The sequence below is a fragment of the Ovis canadensis genome, chromosome X (assembly GCF_042477335.2).
Source record: "Ovis canadensis isolate MfBH-ARS-UI-01 breed Bighorn chromosome X, ARS-UI_OviCan_v2, whole genome shotgun sequence".
Classification (NCBI taxonomy): Eukaryota; Metazoa; Chordata; class Mammalia; order Artiodactyla; family Bovidae; genus Ovis; species Ovis canadensis.
In genome coordinates, this window is record NC_091727.1 from 25,919,876 (window position 1) to 25,940,197 (window position 20,322).

General features: G+C 43.8%; 1 protein-coding gene and 1 pseudogene across 1 annotated transcript; both read left to right on the top strand.

The window, feature by feature from the left end:
- The first annotated feature begins 3,487 nt into the window (after positions 1-3,487).
- LOC138930647 (melanoma-associated antigen B17-like) lies at positions 3,488-4,519 on the top strand. The gene has a single exon (XM_070291150.1). It carries the CDS (start codon positions 3,488-3,490, stop codon positions 4,517-4,519), a length of 1,032 nt encoding a protein of 343 aa, XP_070147251.1.
- A 4,717-nt stretch (positions 4,520-9,236) lies between these two features.
- Positions 9,237-9,956, top strand: LOC138930648 (melanoma-associated antigen B5-like; annotated as a pseudogene).
- The last annotated feature ends 10,366 nt before the right edge of the window (positions 9,957-20,322 follow it).

Here is a 20,322-nt window from a genome sequence, read left to right on the forward strand (position 1 = left end):
CTATTTACAATAGCTAGGACATGCGAGCAACCACCTCAACTTCCACTGACAGATCAATAGTTACAGAAGTTGTGGTAGCTATATAAATGGACTATTACTCAACCATAAAAAGTCACAAATTTAAGTCAGTTGTAGTGAGGTGAATGCACCTAGAGTCTGTTACACGGAGTAAAGTAAGCCAGAAAGAGAGCAAAATGTATTGCGTATTAACGCATTTATATGGAATCTAGAAAATGTCATTGACGGATTTATCTGCAGGGTAGGTACAGAGACACATGCAGAGAAAAGACGTGGACACAGCAAGGGATGGAGAGAGGGACAAACTGAGACAGGCTGTGACGTATATGCACGGCCATGTGTACCAGAGATAGCTAGTGGGGAGATGCTCTGGAACAGAGGCAGCTCAGACTGCTGTCTGTGACAACCTAGAGGACTGAGATGGGGGTGGCATGAGGGATGCTCATGGAGGGGGATATATGTATAATTATAGCTGCTTCATAGTGTTGTACAACAGAAACTAACACACTATAAAGCAATTATCCTCCAATTAAAATTTTTCATAAACGCTCTACTGATTTAAAATGTAGAAAGAGTCTGGACAAGGACACATAGCCAGTACAGAGTTATATACAACAATGCCAAATGAATAAGAACAATGAAAACCAAAAGATAACATAATATTTTATCCTCGAATTAAAACTCTTAGGAAACACGCACAGGAAATATTCAAACATATAAGGAACTTCAGCTATCTCATGTAAAATAGATCACCATAGCAAAATCAAGAGTCTGGCCTGGAAGTATCAACAATTACTTAGGTCACGAAATAGAAAATACACCATAAATAAAAGCAACCATACAAAAAATGGACCTACAAGGAAACCTCAGAACAGTGTATACATTCCACATAGAGGCAACAAGAAGAACTTCCTGACAGCCTTAGGAGAAGGAAGTCTCAAACAGAATAGTATGTTATGTGTATTCCTGAGGAGCACATATTGTAAGACTGTCAATGTTCCTTAACTCCTGTACAGATCTACTCCAGTCAGACCAGCTGAGACCACAATCAAACATGGGCTGCTGTTTCCTGTACCCAGAATAAACCATGGAACACTTATACAAGGAATAAAGACAACTATTAACAGAAGCAAAAACACAGAACTAAATAATCCCCGAGGCAAAGTATGTCTCTAATGAACTTGACCCTATGAGTGCCAAGGTGAGGGAGTACTCGGAGACTGACAAAGGGTGTGCAGCCTACAAGGGAAGAAGACAACAGGATCAGCTGGAAAAGGCTTTAAAGTTCAGCCCTTGATTCTTCCATTGTGCCCTGGGGCCGTGAATCGCTACAGCCTCACTGAAGGAATCTGAGGTAGCATCTCAGAGCTCCCATGCCAAGACCATGGGGAACAGAAGTTTGAGTTGGATGTGGCAGTATGGCCCAGAGGTCGTGAAATAACCAGCACAAAGTTGCTGGTGGATGACAATTGGCCCTTTTGAGTGATCACCTTAATAGACTATCACACAGGGAATAAGAGAAAATGTAGTACCACAAAAGTTGTACCAAAGAACAGAAATTCACCTCAGAACTTTCGAGCAATGCCCCTTCACTCGACTAAGAGCCCACAGCGAGAACCTTCAGGCTAAGGAGCTCCTTCACTTCTCTACTGGGATTGTGTGGGGCACGGTTGGGGACAGAGGAGGATTCATACCAGAAAGGGAAGGATATCCAGGCCCTGCCAGCAGTCAATGTGAAGATCCTGAGTGAGATGTGAGGGGTTCCACACCACAGAAGGCAGTCTCCCATCCTTCCCTCTCAGCTCATCTTACCTGCAGCAGCCATTTCCTGGAAGCCTCAGGCAGAAGTGTCCAAGAGGATGTACTTGCACTCCTCACCAGGAGTCTCGGGACGTGATGTCTTCGATGTGAGGCCTTGGCCTCAGGTCAGCAGATGGCACGTAGCCCACCACATACAGGGGACAAGGGAAGAGAGAGAGATTGGACGGAGCATCACTCAGCCCAGAAGATGGGGCCCGAAAGTGCCCTCACTGTCATTCTCAGGAGCTCCAGGAACCAGTTCAGCCAGGCCAGAAACAATTCCTGCTGGGGTGCTGACGGAAGCTAGAGCCTGAGAGGGAGGCCTGTAGACTCCGCTCAGTACAGGGAAGGTCTCAGGATCTGCTGTGATTCAAGGAAAGGTGCACATGCCAATCCTCTGGGAAGCTCCCCCGAAACCCCGCCCACCCTGGCCCCGCCTCTGCTGTCCGCCTGGAACACAGAAGCACATGACAGGAAGTGACGACCACGCACACACGCTGCGGCTGCGAAGCCATCTTGGAGAGCTGCTGTCGTCTTAGAGAACTGCCGTGTAGGGTGCCCAGACGGAGGACTCCCAGGTATCACAAGGTGTCCAAGTGTGAGGTGACGTGAGTTACAAGTGCGGGAACACACGTCCGGCACAACCAAGCCTTTCCCTCTGAAAAGGGGAGGCCGGAAAACCCCCGGCCACCGTGCCCCTGTTGTCCCCTCGAAGATTTGGGCCTGCATCTTAAGCCCCAAGTCCAGCCACGTCACGCAGGTGGTCTCCGAGAGGAAGGCTTCAGTCCGGGACTGGTGGACTCCAGTTCTGCTCAGTAGAGGGAAAGCCCCGAGCCCTGTAGCTAAAAGGAGGGACCCTCGGGGAGGGGGGGGGGGACTGAGGGTCTCACACCCCAGAACAGCGGCCACGTGAAACCCCTACCCCCCGCAACTTGGCCTCAGAGCATGCGGGGAGGATCCGGGCAGCTCTAACGGCTGAGGGGCACCCTCATTGCTATCTCGGATGTGGGACAGTGAGTAAGGCGGGGACCTCGGTCCCAAGGGTTGGTCAGTACAGGGAAGATGTCAGGGCTCAGGAGGAGCCAGGGTGAGGACCATCCTCCCCGACACATGGGCCAATCAGGACCCTCCCCTGTGGTCAGCGCTTCCTCCTGGCCAAACACGGAGAAGGGAGGCTGCGGTCTGAGTGGGGAGGTTAGAGCTTGCTTACAGAAGGGCGGGTCCTGGGAACCTTCGGTGGGAGGCTGAGCGCTCCCTCCTCTCTTTCTCCAGAGTCACAGGGAAGGTGGCAGCATCAGCTTCAGAGCAGAAGAGGGATCGGGGCGGGTGCTAGGAGGTCATTCCCAGATTTTCATCCTAACTCTGAATGTGAAATGAAAGGACATGCCTCTCCTGCCAGCCTCCACAGGTCCCCGTCTAACGCCCAGGCAGGGCTATCTGGCTGTGCACCAGGTCTCACTCTCACTTCCTCCACAGGGGTCTGGTTAACTAGGAGAACAGGAGACTTTTGGGTCCTAGAGCAGTGGCCTTGCGAAGCGGACTTGGTTTAAGCCGGGGACGACTCTCCCTGGTGATGCTGCTCACAACAGTTCTTTGTCCTTCCTCAAGGCGCCCTCGTTGCCTGCCTTCCTAACTGCACGCCCGCCTGCGGTCCTTGACCTGTGTCATCATGCCTCGGAAGCACAAAAACAAGCATCATGCCCACGGGAAATGTCACCAGGTCCAGAGGGATACTCAGGAGGCCCAAGCCAGTGCTGCTGCAGCCCCAGGAGAGGAGTGCCCCTCCTCCCCCTCTTCTGTCCCTCAGGGTTCTCCCGCAAGCTCCTCTGCTGCTGACGATCGCCAGGAGCTTCAGGGAGCCATGGCCCCTAGCTCTCCTGATGCAGAGGCTTCCTGTGCAGGAGCTGATCAAGGTGCCCAGGGCCCCGAGGATGAAAGTGCAGATGCCGCCCGAGCAGCCCTGCTCGCTCGGAGCATTCGCAAAGATCCTCTCATGAGGAAGGCCAGCATGGTGATGGATTTCCTGCTGGAGAGGTACATCAAGAAGGAGCCCATCACAAAGAATGCCATGCTGAATGTCATCGGAAGGAAGTACAAGCAGCACTTCCCGGAGATCCTGAGCAGAGCCTCTGAGCGCGTGGAGCTGGTGTTTGGCCTGGAGCTGAAGGAAGTCGACTGCAGCAGGAACATCTACGCCCTCGTCAACAAGTTCACTCTCGGGGTTGAGGAAGGTTCAAGTGATGAGGAGGCGCTGCCCAAGTCTGGTCTCCTCATGGCGCTCCTGGGCATCATCTTTATGAAGGGTAACCGTGCCACCGAGGAGGAGGTCTGGGATTTCCTCAATGTGTTGGGGATCTATGCTGGGAGGAAGCACTCCATCTTTGGGGAGCCCAGAAAGCTCATCACCAAAGATCTGGTGCAGAAGGGGTACCTCAACTACCGCCAGGTGCCCAATAGCGATCCTCCACTCTACGAGTTCCTGTGGGGCCCGAGATCTTATGCTGAGACCAATAAGATGAAGGTGTTGGAAGTTCTGGCCAAGATCCAGGATACGGTCCCGAGTTCCTTCCCAGACCTCTATGACGAGGCTCTGAGAGATCAGGCGTTTAGAGCAGGGCTGAGAGGCATTCCCATTTCTCCAGCTATGGCTGAGGCCACTGCCCCTTCCAGGGCCAAGTCCTACAGCTCCTCCCACATCTAGGGAGGGGTCAGGGCATTTTGTTCCCTTTGAGTTGGATGAGAATAGTCCATCTCCAAAATAGCACAAGGTAGTATGGGTGGGGGGAGCAAAACTCATATCTTCTTCACAGTTTTAAGTAGTATGGGAGTTTAAGTACAGTTTTAACAAAATATGCATGTTTTCCTGTTATACATATGAATACTGTCTAGGTAAAAGTAGATGATCTCAGTAGGTAGGTAGAGGTGTTTTATAATTTTCAATGTTACTGCTCTTCATAAGGTTTCTTTTGCTTCAGAATCTAGGTTTATTAATGTCATGGAGTCATGTTTACTGCTATTAGGTTTATGACTAGGAGTTTGTTATTTGTAAACAAGTTGAAAAGACTTCAGCATTTTCCTTATGGTCCAGAATGAGGTAATATAGCATTGGAATAAGATTTTACTAGGAAATTTGTAAGAATCCTAGAGATAAATATTTGGGATCAGAAAGCTTTCGGAGTAAACACGGGTTTCTTCTTCATTTGTCTTATCTGTCCTCTTTCCTTGTAAAAGCTAATAACATGGACTCACATTTGTGTAGCTTATTCAAACTGTATGACACTTAAATCATAATAAAACAGAGTCTTTGCTCATTATTTCTGTTTTCTGCCAAATTAATTGACCATCTTCTGTTTAGAAGGCTTTCTTATAGTACTGGGTTGGTAAGAACATGGAGACCAAGCCACTGCCCATGGAATTTTGAGTCTAGCAGCAGATACCACATACGGAAGGTGGTGAGCTAACTCTAAGGAATAAACAGATCATAAATTTAAATGGGGGAGGTCTGGAAGAGGAGGTTCCAGCTGAGAGCAAGCACATCTAAGTTACCTGATTAAGGGAGCATTGGGTCTTGGGAAACGTCTAGTTCCTCGGTGGGAGGTCATTTTCAGTCCAGATCCATGATGGGCTAGAGGAAGCTGTGGGAGTGATGCCAGAACTCATATCATGCTTCTCAGAGGTGAGGCGCAAACCTAGAATATATCTCAACCATATACTGCTACTGGTAAGTCACCTCACTTGTGTCTGATTTCTGTGCAACCCCGTAGATGGCAGCCCACCAGGCTCCCCCGTCCCTGGGATTCTCCAGGGAAGAACATGAGTGGGTTGGCATTTCCTTTCCAATGCATGAAAGTGAAAAGGGAAAGTGAAGTCACTTGGTTGTGTCTGACCCTCAGCGTCCCCATGGACTGCAGCCTACCAGGCTCCTCCGTCCATGGGATTTTCAGGCAAGGGTACTGGAGTGGGATGCTGTTTATTTACCATTATTTGGGGATATCTAAAAACCATAGGGAATCTCAACATAGGGAATGGAAGGGGCCCTGTGCACTTGAGCCAGGGCAAGTGAACACTCACACTATGTGTTTTCATCAAAAGCTGTCCAGAGTGTTTCTGAGAAATAAGGATGATACCCATTGAAGCGAGATGCCACAATGTCCCTGGACTGTCTCTCTTTTTCTGGGATGGGAGCACCAGAACTTGCTCTGTAAATGGGCAGTTTAAATAGGTTATGTTTAGTGTAACTTGGCAAACTAAGGGAGGGCTCAATTTTTGCAGTCAGTGGTATTAAATTAGGGGTGGTTTGGGGAAAAAAAACACCTGAGAGGGAAGTTGCTGGTCCTTGAGACACATGAACTTGTACTTTCATCCATGTGGAGAAGATAACCCCAAACACATTAAATGTGCTCAAATAGGGAAAATACTGCTTGGTTTTACTTTCTGGGGAGCATTAGTGCTGATATAGATTTGATTATTGTTTGGAGTTGCATATTCTCTAATATAGGCTGGAAAGAAAATTATGTGATGGAAGTTTGTGATCATTCGGGGTCAAAATCACCTTCGTAATAACTGCCATTCATCCAACGTACCAAAGCTTGTCTCATACTGTGCCAGGTGATTTACATACATCACACATGTCTGTGGTCCTACGCTATAGACTTTTTTTTTTCTTTTAATTTTTATTTTTACTTTATTTTACTTTACAATACTGTATTGGTTTTGCCATACATTGACATGAATCCACCATTGCAGTACATGTGTTCCCAAACATGAACCCGGATAAAAAAGCTGTGGTACATATACACAATGAAGTATTACTCAGCCGTTAAAAGGAATACATTTGAATCAGTTCTGATGAGATGGATGAAACTAGACTTTTTCAAACACAATTTGCAGATAAAGAAGCTGGAATAAAGAAGCTCAAATTCAAAGCTCATAAATGATAGGAGCTGGACTGAACCCCAGCACTGAATTCCTCCAGAGCCCACACTGTGCCACTCCTCCAGGATGAGGCCAACCTTGGGACACTTCGCTTTCTGAATATTAGTCCAAAAGGTATTTCACATGTTAAATAGCAGAATTTCATACCCCAAACACAGTTTTGGAATAAAAAGCCCCAGAAATTAGTAACAAAAATATGAAAATAAAGGTGAAGTATGAATAAAGATGGAGACACCATTCAGTGACAATTTACCAAGGAAATGTCAGTAAACCACAAAAGATAAGGGATGCACAAAATCATTTAATTCAGCCCCTTCCTTTCAGAGAGTAAATCTGTTAGAGTAAAGGTTCTACAACAGGCTGTGTCTGGTCAGTGAAGAGGAGGAAGAGATCAGCGTGTTTTCTCTGATAGGACACCACCTATGCTGGGGCCCCCTCCCGGACTGCAGCTTCCCCATCACTCCTGGGTCTCAACCCATTCTCTGTGAGATTTGGTGCAGGCAGACTAAGACTTCTCAAAGATGTGGCATTTCCCAAGAAGTCTTTCATAGAAGAGACAGGAGTCAAGGTAAAGACAGATGAATGAGGAACTGAAGTCACAGAGAGACTGGCCTGTGTCTGCTCTCAGAAGGCCAAGACAGGGCTGCCAGACTGCACATTCCCTCACTTCTCTTCAGGGCTTGCAAGGACATGGTCTTTGCTCTACATGGATCACCTCAGGCTGAAAGAAAGTGGAAATCCAGAGTCCCCCAGGAGTCAAGGTGAGGCACCTGAGTCAGCTCATACCCCTACACTGAACACAGAGTGCCCCAAGAAGCCTGAATCCTGTTGTCTTCCCTGAAGGCACAAGTAGGAGCAGACTCGTGTGGCATTCCCAGACTTTCCCTCTCGGGCATGCCAGGGAGGGAGGAGCTTAGTCTGAGGAGAGCTCCCTTACGTAAACAAAGGAGCCCCACACCCTGCCAGGAGTCAAGCTTTGGATGTATGAAACCCCCTGACCTCAGAACGCTGAGGAAACCACACAGAACCCTGCCCTTCCTGGCATCCCTTGGATACCTGCTCATTGTTGACATGACATGCCCATTTCCTTCTATGATGTCACAAGGCAGGTGGGACATGGTCCAAGTGGTATAGCCTAGGGCCAGCAGTGGGATTATTTCCAGGTTTTCCAGAAACCAACTGAATACCCTGAAGACGAAGGGAACCACACACCCCATAACCATATGATTCATCTCATGCTCTGCGCCTCAGAAGACCAGGGACGGGTATGGACGGATGAGGAGAATCTTACTTTCTCCTAGGGGTCTCATGGAGATGCTTGCCCTACTATAAGAAAAGTATAGTAGTAGAAGGGGCGGACCTAAGGGGAAGGGAGGGTAGAATTTCCGGCCACAACAGAGGTCAAAGCATGGACTGAGGGATCATCTACCAATAAAAAGAAGTGATAATGAATCCAGCCCTGTTCCTTATAGCCCTTGAAGAACCAGGACAGAGCTATCAAGCTGAAGTTCCACCAACATTTATTTGTATCAGGTGTGTTGGAGGTGAAACCCTTAGTATGAAGGTGTAGACACCATTCCAAGAAAGGGGTGGGGACACCAGGCCCTATGGGGAATCAAAGGAAGCACTCTTAATTCGTGTTGAGGACTCCAGAGGCAGGGACAGAAAACTTCCCAGTGTGCACTCAGTACTGCGTGATAACTACTGACTGAGGTGATGCAGTGAGGACCTCTTCACTTCTCAGAGATCCCAGGGAGCTTTGTGATGCCAACTACAGAACAGCAGAGGGAATAGGTCCTAGGACTGGCCACTAGTTGGGTTGGTGGTCTTGAATGTGAAATAACAGATGCCTCTGTGTAGGAGACTACCAGCCCCTTCTGTCACCCCAGCATGCCTGAGGCAGGGGTAGCAGGATGCAGCCTAAAGATCACTCTAATTTCCTTCAATATGTTTCCCAAAGGACAGGCTGATTAAGAGAATAGGAACCCTGGGGGTTTTCGGAACAGTGCCCTCAAGAAAACCACAAATGTAGCCTTCTTGATAATCAAGGTGGTATTCCCCTGCTGCAGCTACACACTCAACCTTCGTCATCCTGTGGGCCCTTATCACCTGCCCTCCTACTCACACTTCTAATCATTGTCCCCCAGAGCAGTCATCATGCTTTGGGGTCAGTCTCATAAGCTCTGCATCTGTGAGAAATGCCACCAGGCCCGATATGAGCCCCAGAGTCACAAGGGAGTTCAGCCCACTGCAGTAATGGAAGAGCTTCCCTCTACCTCTTCTCTTTTAGAAGATAAGTCACAGAGCTCATCAGCTACTGGGTCAAACAGCACTTCCCAAGGGTGTTTGGAACCCCATCTACTACCAGCACTTTTTCAACTACTGCTGACCCAACATCTGATGAAGAAGATACCAGTCAAGATGAGGAAGATTCACGTTCCTCATCTTCTACCGAAAACACCTACCGTGATACTCTGAACAGCATGACAAGTTTGTTGGAGCAGTTCCTTCTGTGTAAGTATAACATGAAGCAGCCCATCATGAAGGAAGACATGCTGAAGATTATCCACCCAAGATACCACGACCGATTTGCCGAGATTCTCAAGAGAGCCTCTGAACACATCGAGGCTGTCTTTGCAGTTGACTTGAAGGAAGTTGACTCAACCATCCACTCCTATGACCTCGTCAGCAAACTGAACTTGCCCAGCTATGGGAGGGTGTGGGTTGGTAGGGGCTTACCTAAGACTGGTCTCTTGATGACAGTTCTGGGTGTGATGTTTGTGAAGGGCGGCTGTGCTGCTGAAGAAGACATCTGGAAATTCTTGAATATGATGCGAGTATATGCTGGGAGAAAACACTTCATCTACAGAGAGCACAGGAAGCTCAGCACCAGAGACTTAGTGACGATGAAGTACTTGGAGTACCGCCAGGTTGCCCACAGCGATCCTCCACGTTACGAGTTCCTGTGGGGCCCACGAGCCCATGCTGAAACCAGCAAAATGAAAGTCCTGGAATTTTTGGCAAAAGTCAATGATACAGTCCCCAGTGCCTTCTCATCACAATATGAAGAAGCTTTGTAAGATGAGGAGGAGAGAGCTCGAGCCACAGTTCTAGCCAGGCCTGGCACCACTGTCCCTTCCAGGCATGATCCACTGCCACGTCCAGCAGCTTCTCCCACCCCTACCGAAGATGAAGACTTTTAAAAGATCATCCAGATAAGAAAATGTGACATCAAAATAGGGACTTTTGCCGAAATGGGATGCAGTCCCACAATATCACTGCTGGGACAATGGAATGAAAAAATAAAATGAAACAAGTTTGAAAACATGATCAACCTTGATTGTTCTCCATCTTTTCGGTCTTCTGTTTTGTAAAACTAAATAATTTATACCTCGATATCCTTCTTGAAAAATGCAGGAGGTATTAAACCTTACCAAGTTAGACCTCTTACTGTCTTCATTTATTTTTTGAGCACCTGCTCTTCGAAAGGCTCTATGCTAGTTCTAGTGAGGTTATGATCAAGATCTAGCCTATCCCCATACAACTTTAGATAGAAGGAGCTGCAATCATATAAGCAAGATCTTGAGATAGCCTTTAGGAATGATAGGAAAGTAAAAAGACTATCCAGGAAGAAATCTCTACCTGCGGTAACGTACAGATCTGTTAGGCTCTCCCCAACAAAACACCACAAAATGGGTGGCTGAAACAATGGAAATTTATTTTCTCAGAGTTCTAAAGGCTGCAAGTCCAAGGTGAGGGCTGGTTTACCCTGAGGCCTCTCCCCTTGGCTGCCAGGTGGCTACCCTCTTCACTGGCATTCCTTTTGAGTGCATATATCCCTGGTGCCTCCTTTTGTGTCTCAATTCTTCTGATAGTCACACTGGGTTATGACCCACTCTAATGACTTCATTTTAACTCAGCCATCTCTTTAAAGACCTTATTTCTAACTACAGTTGCATTCTGAAGTACTCCGAGTTATGCCTTCAATATGCATTTGTGGAGGGGATACAATTTGGCCCCTAACAGACAGAAATCTAAGGTGTCTCTGCTCTTATCTCAATGCAGGAGATTCCCGTGCACAGACTGGTATTCTATGCACATCGTCTCCAGGGAGTTTCTGAGATGTAAGGGTGAACTCCCTTGAGGTCTGTAGGGAAGAAAGACATTCCTCCCTGTATCCCTTTTGAATTCTTATAGTTAGACTACTAGTAAACTTGACACAAGACAGGGTAACAGGAGAACAAGAGACATTGCAATTCATGTGCACAAGAAGTGTCATAGAAATGGGACCTAAGAAGTGGGCAAAGCAGGCAGCTTCTTTATTTAGTAGACAACAAAACAATTTGTGAGGAATTGACAGGACAAATCCACTTAGGTGTAAGGTACTCAACTAGTAAGGAATCTAAACAGAATCTGTACCCAGGGTAGTAAATTAAAGACTTAACAAGGTTTGTGTATACAGGCTTCTCTGCTTGAACTGCCTATTTCTGGTTGGAAGGGTTTCCCTCTGCCTCCAGATGCAGGCAGTATATCCTTCATATGAGATGTATTTCCTGCTCTCAGGGAGGCAGAAATTGGGGGGCGGCAGAATGTCCCTCCTCTGTTGGCTGTTTAAGTAACTTGAATTCAAAATAATCAATGCCACTGTGGTATATTTGGGGGCAGAGTGTCCTAAGCCTTGACAGGTCCCTCTTCTGAAACTTGCCTGCAAGTCTCATATGGTAAAAGCTGATCTGGTCACTGTGGAGAGAGAGAATGGACTAGTGGAGTCCTCCATTTCATGGCAGCAGTTGCATAATTCTGAGAACAGGTCAGTTCATTTAAACAGTGGTATCTCATTTCAATAGGTGGTGATGCAAGTGCACTCCCAATGCTAGGTCTAGGGTACAAGCAGTATCAGGTAGTTATTAATAAGAGACATTTCTATAGAAACCAAAGAAAAGCAGATGTTAATGATTGGAGCTGGTTATAAACCAGTTTCTGAGCCCAGGGTGTAGTCAGTCAAGATTTCTAGGTGTCAGGATCAAAGCAACTATTGCAGTTTGAAATGTCTCTATCACAGTTAGTAATATCTCTGGGTGATCAGGTTCACTTTCTAAGTGGCTCGTACAGCAACAGGCATGAAGTCTATTTGAACGTGAGCTGTCATAACAATTTCTCTGACCTTTGCATCAAGTCATCTAGCTTCACATTGCAGGACTTCAGGAAAATGGCAATGTTAGTTCTCAGTGATTCAAGTCAAAAGAATGGGAGAGTGAGCGGATCAAGATGACAGAGGTGTATCGCTCGGAGCTCACTGTCTCCCCACAGACACACCAAAAGGATCGGAGAAATTGGGAATTTTAGTATGAAATTTGTAGCTAGATACGGGTGGACACTAGAAAAATTCAGGATCCAACCCAGCTCGCAGGTAAATAATAATACTTCAAGGAAACGTAATACCACTAGAACCTAATACCCACACATGTATAGTACACTTTCTATTGAACCATTTTTTTCTATCATCTCCCTCATTTCTACTGAAGACAGGAAAACTGAGAGTTAATTTGTTTGCCAAGGAAGTCTACATTCAATTAACTTGGCCTGATTATTTATCTAAGTACAGTAGGAATAATGATTTGCCATATAGGTGCTTTTAAATCCACTTTGCTGGAACAGTTCATAAGGAGCCTCCAGAAGGAAATTTTAACAGCCTGTTGAAGTTAGGAAGCCACAGCAAAGACTTGTTGTCAAACCTAGAGATCTGGATGAATTCCTCGCTTCCTGAAGTCTCCAAAACATCTGAACGTTCCTGTGCCTCCCAGAAGTGATCTTCCTTACTCACCTGGTAAGGCTGATGGGAATTCTGTCAGCAAGGTCCCAGGCTGTTTTTCCAAAAGTTTTTTATCGCTTTATGGAAAAGGTAAGAGAGTTCCAGAAAAACATCTATTTCTGCTTTATTGACTATCCCAAAGCCTTTGACTGTTTGGATCATAATAAACTGGAAAATTCTGAAAGAGATGGGAATACCAGACCACCTGATCTGCCTGTTGAGAAACCTATATGCAGGTCAGGAAGCAATAGTTAGAACTGATCATGGAACAACAGAGTGGTTCCAAATAGGAAAAGAAGTACATCAAGGCTGTATATTGTCACCCTGCTCATTTAACTTATATGCAGAGTACATCATGAGAAATGCTGGGCTGGAAGAAGCACAAAATGAAATCAAGGTTGCCGGGAGAAATATCAATAACCTAAGATATGCAGATGATGCCACCCTTAATGGCAGAAAGCGAAGAGGAGCTAAAAAGCTTCTTGATGAAGCTTCTTGATGAAAGTGAAAGAGGAGAGTGAAAAAGCTGGTTTAAAGCTCAACATTCACAAAACTAAGATCATGGCAGCTGGTCCCATCACTTCATTGGAAATAGATGGGGAAATAGTGGAAACAGTGTTAGACTTTATTTTGGGGGGCTCCAAAATCACTGCAGACGGTGATTGCAGCCATGCAATTAAAAGATGCTTACTCCCTGGAAGGAAAGTTATGACCAACCTAGACAGCATATTCAAAACCAGAGATATTACTTTGCCAACAAAGGTCCGTCTAGTCAAGGCTATCGTTTTTCCAGTGGTCATGTATGGATGTGTGAGTTGGAATGTGAAGAAAGCTGAGTGCCAAAGAATTGATGCTTTTGAACTGTGGTGTTGGAGAAGACTCTTGAGAGTGCCTTGGACTGCAAGGAGATCCAACCAGTCCATTCTAAAGGAGATCCTTCCTGGGTGTTCTTGGAAGGACTGATGCTAAAGCTGAAACTCCAATACTTTGGCCACCTCATGTGAAGAGTTGACTCATTGGAAAAGACTCTGATGCTGGGAGGGATTGAGGGCAGGAGAAGGGGACGACACAGGATGAGTTGGCTGGATAGCATCACTGACTCGATGGACCTGAGTTTCAGTGAACTCTGGGAGGTGATGATGGACAGGGAGGCCTGGTGTGCTGCAATTGATGTGGTCGCAAAGAGTTGGACACAACTGAGCGACTGAACTGAACTGAACTGATGGTTAACCTTAGTTTCCTCAAGTTATCTGGTGTTATCCAAGTCTACCTGTGTCTGTCAAATATGACATTCCAATCAAAGTCTTGGTAGTGTAATCAATGCTTCCACTTGTCTCGATATAAGAACAGATTCTTACTGAACTTTTGAAAAATAACTATTTTCCTAAGAAAATGAGAACACTGAGAGTTTCTAATCTGGAGTGATATTGTACGGAGAGAAAAATTAATGTTTCAATTCTAATGACAAAGGTACAATTTACCAAATTGCTGTTTAAGAAATTTCCTTATATCTAGAAAATGAAAGATTTTAAAAGACAGTAATCTTTCAAAAATCAGGAAAATTATCGTATTTTTAATTCATTAAGCTCCAAGTTCCTAATTCTTATATTGCTAGAGTGCATTTTTGTTGTTTCTGTCAATCCTCCCTGAAGTTTGTGGGTCATAGGGGCAACGATAATTTCAAGAAGCCTGCAAGGTTTTGGTTAAAGCTTATATAATTTGCCCAGGGAAATGCATGCCTGGATCACACTTGATAAACCAAGCAGAGAACACATTTTCTCACACGTTCTTTGCCACTGTAAGGGAATCAGCCTTGCAGCAAGGGAAGGCTTCAACTCATCCAGAAAATATAGCAATGACAAGAATATTTTGATGACTCATCTCTTCTGTTCAGTCTCTTGGTCGTGTCTGACTCTTTGCAACCCCATGGACTGCAGCATGCCAGGCTTCCCTGTCCATCACCAATTCCCAGAGCTTACTCAAACTCATGTCCATTGAGTAGGTGATGCCGCCCAACCAGTTCATCCTCTGCCCTTCCCTTCTCTTCCTGCCTTCAATCTTTCCCAGCATGGGGTCTTTTCCAATGAGTCAGTTCTTCACATCAGGTCGCCAAAGTACTGGACCTTCAGCTTTAGCATCAGTCCTTCCAATGCATATTCAGGACTGATATCCTTTAGAATTGACTGGTTAGATCTCCTTGCACTCCAAGGGACTCTCACGAATCTTGCCCAGGAGGAACAAGATGGCAAGAGGAGTTGGTGGTCGTGGAATACATCTTTATCCATGGATACCTCAGGAATACACCTTCAGACACAGAAGTGCATGCAGAATACCAGCTGAGAGTGGACAGGAGTACATGACCAGCAGAAAAGTATTTACAGACCCATGCATAATTCAAGGTCAAGCCCTGAGCCTTTAGAGTGGGTCCACTGGCTCCAAGATCCTAGACTACCAGAGAACTAACCCTAGGATATCAAATAGTGAGAACTGACACAAAGGAAACCACTGGAATACAAGACCCAGCATTACCAAACCACTGATAGCACCTTGTGCAGGACGCCTCATCTAAACCACAAAGAAAAGGAAAATACAAACCCAACCATCAGCAAACAGAATTACCACCTTAATCAGCCTTTTCCATCAGAGGAAAAAACAAACAAACAAACAAACACTCAGCACAAATCTCACCCTATTAGAATTTACACAAACCGCTGGACCCATCTTAGACAGCAGAAACAAAAAAGGAAGAAGGAATTCAACCTTGAAGCCTGGGGAAAGGAGACCTCAAACACGATAACTAAAATAATAATAATAATAATGAAAAAGGAAGAGAAATACTACATAAATGAACGAACAAGCCAAAAACACAGAAGTCCAAATAAATGAAGAGGAAACAGGCAAACTACCTGAAAGTGAATTCATTGCTAAAGGGAATTGAGTGATACCAATACTTTGGAAAGTGTCTGGCAAATTCTTTTAAGCTAAATATAGTCTTATCATATGATCTAGCAAATGAACAATAAGGTATTTACTCAAAAGAGTCAAAACCATAAGCCCATCCAAAAACCTTCAACCAAATTTTAATAGCAGAATAAGTCATAGCTGCCAAAAACCAAAATCACCAAAGATAACCTTCAGTAGATGAGTGGGGAAACGAATTATGGTAAGCTTCATGGAATGCTATTCAGTCCTGGAAGAAAACATTTCAAACCATAAAAAGATATAGAGACAATAAAAAGCCTACATACTGCATGATTCCATCAACGTTACATTTTGGAAAATGCAAATCTTTAGAAAGAGTAAAACGTTCAGTAGTTGTCAGGGGTTCCAAGTGATGTTTTGAGGGATGGACAGATGGAGCATGGGAGATCGATAGGGCATTCACACTCCTCTGCATGACACCTTGTTGGCTGAGTTGATAATATCATGCATCTGTCAAACACTAAAGAACTGTAAAACACAAAAGTGAAATGTATTGTAAATAATGGACAATAGTAAATGAAACATATTGATATTAGTGGGTCAGTTGTAAAAACTGAACTTGTATCCATTGAACCACTACAAGATGTTAATAATAGAAGATACCAAGTGGAGGAAGAGAGTGGCTGTATGGGACCTCTCTATACTATCTGCTGAATTTTCTCCAATCCTAAATCTGTTCTTTTAAAAAAGAAATACAGAGGGGCAACAAACACATAAACAGTTGAAAAGAGGAGCTACATCGCTCATCATGAAAGAAATGCAGATCAAAATTACAATGAGGTGTCACCTCATACAGGTCAGAATGGTCATCATCAAAATTTGTACAAGCAGTAAATGCTGGGGAGAGTTTAGAGAAAACGGGGGAAGGGAAATTGATATAGCCACTATGGAGAACACTAGGGAGGTTCCTTTAAAAACTAGGATTAAAACTACCTATGATCCAGCAATAGAAATACTGGGCATATACACTGAGAAAAGAAGAATTGAAAAGACACCTGTATCCAATGTTCATTGCAGCACTACTTCCAATAGACAGGGCATGGAAGCAAAGTAGGCTTCAACTGACAGATGACTGGATAGTGAAGTTGTGGTAGCCACATACAATGGAATATTAGCCATAAAAAGAAGCAAATTTAAGTCACTTGTAGTGAGGTGGATGCACCTAGAGCCTGTTTACAGAGCGAAGAAAGTTAGAAACAGAAATGTAACGTACATTAACGCATATACGTGGAAAGTAGGAACGGTACTCACAAACCTATCTGAAGGGCGGGAATAGTGACACGGATGTGGAGAATGGACCTGTGGACACAGCAAGGGAAGGCGTCGGTAGGATGAACTGAGAGCTTGGCACTGACAAATATAGAGTCCCATGTATACAAAAGATAGCTGGCGGGAATCTGCTATATAATACAGGGAGCTCAGCCTAGCACTGTGTGCCAGCCTAGAGGGGTGAGATGAGGGTGTGGGGGGAAGTCTCATCAGGGAGGAGGAATATGTATTCATAGCACTGATTCATCCTGTTGTATAGCAGAAACAACACAACATTATAAAGCAAGTATCTGTCAATTAAAACAATCTTTTAAAAGTCTACTAATTTAAAACTAGAAAAAATATCATAAGAACACAAAGCCAGTACAGAGTTACATGCACCAATGCAAAATGAATAAAAGTCAGCAATAATGAAAAGCAAACTATCACGGTAAGAATTTGATTCTCGAATTAAAATTCTTAGGAAACAGGCACAGAAAATATTGACACATATAACTACCTTCAGAAAGCTGGCATAAAAATGATCAACACAGCAAAATCAAGACACTGGTCTGGAAGAATCAACAATACTCAGACCATGTAATAGAAAACACACCATAAACAAAAGCAACAATATGGAAACGTAGCTACAAAGAAACCTTAGAAAAATGTATGCAGTCTACACCAAGGCAACAAGAAGAATTTCCTGAGCACCTTAGGAAAAAGAAATCTCAAATAGAATAGTATGTTATGTGTATTCATGAGGACACATTTTAAGACTGTCGATTTTCCTTATATAAGGAAACTACTAACAAATGCAAGAACACAAAACGAGTTTAGGTGCAACTCATTTTTTAAAAAATATGTATCTTTTTTCCTTTATCCATAGCAGAAATATCTAGTGAAAGTTGATTTAAATTAGATTAAGGAGATGAGGGAGCAGTTTAGTATTTTCAAATGTTAATTACTTTTCATAAGGTTTATTGTGCTTCAGAATACAAATGGATTAATCATATAAGTCACATGGTTTGTTCTTTTAAAGTTTTGAAAGCCACAGGTTTGGTATATGTAAAACACATTGAACGTATTGAATATGTTGTTCACCATCTACACAAGGTGAGATGACAATGGAATAGAATTTTCTCAAAGAGTAGTTAAGCTGCTAGATCGTGCAGGTTAGCAGGGGTCGAGCAAACCAAATTTAGATCTCTATTTTCTTCCTGATTTAAACTAGTAACTTCTGCATATTATCTATTTCATTTTTATCGAATATTTTTAGTTCTAGCAGATTCCTTTTCTTCAGAATATTGGTTTGGTAATGATATTCCAGTTTTATTTATTGCTGTTTTAGGCTTTTAAAGTTACAGTTTTGGTAGATGTAAAAGAAATTCATGAACCATCTGTATGTCTTTATGATCTGGAAGTAGGTAATATGTTGCTGAAAGAGAGATTTTCATGGTAATGTGAAACATGACCACAGAAAATATTGAGAAACCAAAAAACAATTAAGCAAATATAAAGGAAAAAGCTTTTAATTTGCAGTTTGCCTTATTTCCTCTAACCCTTTTTTTTGGTAAAAATAAAATATCCTTTGCCTTAATTTAGCTCATTTAAGAGTATTTATTTCTTTTGTACCAGTGCACTGCATAGTCTTTGCTCTCTACTGGATAAAAAAACCTCAGATAGGAAGGTGGTATTTTGGAGGTGCATAATAATCATAACTTGCATTAAATTAAAGACCAGTGTTTCTTAATCAGTATGTCTCTGCTTTATATGTAGTACATGCATTCCAGCATCCATGCAGGATAGGATTTAGCAGACTCCATTTATAGATGGATAACTTGCGATTGTCTCAAGTTCACAAGACTGGTAAAGTGACCTTTATCAGACAAGTCCTCTGATGTGCACTAGTTCAGAGTCCTTCCCTTTCTTTGCAAGAGCAAGAACTGAGGAAATCTCTTTTCACCAGTGACATATTTGGTACTGTGCTAGGATTGCTGCCATGGTGACCTCAGTGGCCTTACCCAAACTGCTGGCTGAAGACTCTTGACGTTCACCCTATCTCTCCCATGAACACTTGCTTCCTGTCACTCTCTGCTTGGTTCTCTTTCCATGACCCACAGGGCAAGTTCTGGGTCAGCTCACTGTGTCATGGCTCCCCTCAGTTAAGAGCTGCAAGGAGGACGCCCAGGCTGTGCATCCCCAAAGAACGCTTGGGTGGCAGTTGACACTGTCCTTAGGCCTGGTAGACACAGAATTTCCAATGGTGAAGGCGCCCATTGAGGCCAAGACTTTTCTCCTCTCATCTTTGTCATTTCCTCTATGGCCCTATCCATTCTGATGTGAGAAGTTTAACTGAGAAAACTGCATGACATTCAAATTAAGACCAAATAAATAATCAGGGACTTGATTGGGTGAGTTTCTTCTCTGTAAGTTCTCGAGTCCAATTCCCTCCCTACACGTTCTTAATCTGAGTGTGTTTCCAGGACCAGAACTGCATCAGGGGCCAAAACTGGGGGACTCTGCATCCTTCTCTAGATTTTTGGCATACCTCACCACACCACGACCTTACACTGTGGGCGATCCCCTCCCTTCTGTGGATCTCAAGCAGACGTTACCCATAAAAAGGGCAATGTGTTATGGAACTGCAAGCTGAGGCTAGGAACAGAGAACTGCAAAAACTATTGGCATGAACAACTCTGTCCAAACGTCTGCATTAAGAACCTTGACTGACCTCTAGCATGGTTTGTAGCAGCAACCTAAGGCCACATTCTAGGACAACTTGGTTACCCCGGAGTTCCTGTTTAGAAAAATTCAAGGCTACCAAAGGATCTGTTCCACCCAATATCTGACATAAGCCCCTCATCTTCCTTTACTGACAGTGTCTATTTAAAACAAAGACCAAAAAAAAAAAAAAAGCCCTCACAATTACAAGAAATGTGTGACCAATAAACTATAAATTGATAACAAAAGGAGAGCAGGAAAGTTAAAGATTATTCACAGAGTAAACAATAAACATCTAAATAACACATGGGCCAAAGGAAAATCTAATGAGTAATTTTAAAATACTTTTACAAATGAAAACAAAATTACAACTTATCAGAAGTTATGTGATACAGCAAAATCAGTAAAGAGGTCTACACAACATTCAGTGCCTATAACAAAAAAACCCTACAATTAATAACATAAGCTTCTATATTAGTAAACTTGTAAAGGAAAAGAAAAAGCAGCGGAAGAATAAATCAAAGCAGAAACAAATGACACTGAAAAAAGGAAGGTAATGCAGAAAAAGAACAAAATCCAAAGAAGTTTCTTTAAAGGTACAAAATAAAAAGAAGATAAAATTCTCCCCAGACTAAACAAGAACAAAGGGAGGAAACACAAATTAAATTACTAATAGTAGAAATGAAGGAAGGTCCAACACTACTGATTCCATGGACATTAAAAGGATAATGAGTGAATATTTTAAACAATTCTGTGCCTACTATGATCCACCTCCCAGAATGCTGGAAATAAAAGCAAAAATA

Bases quoted from the DNA above. Each gene is read 5' to 3' on its own strand.
- LOC138930647 (XM_070291150.1), top strand. From the start codon at position 3,488: ATGCCTCGGAAGCACAAAAACAAGCATCATGCCCACGGGAAATGTCAC.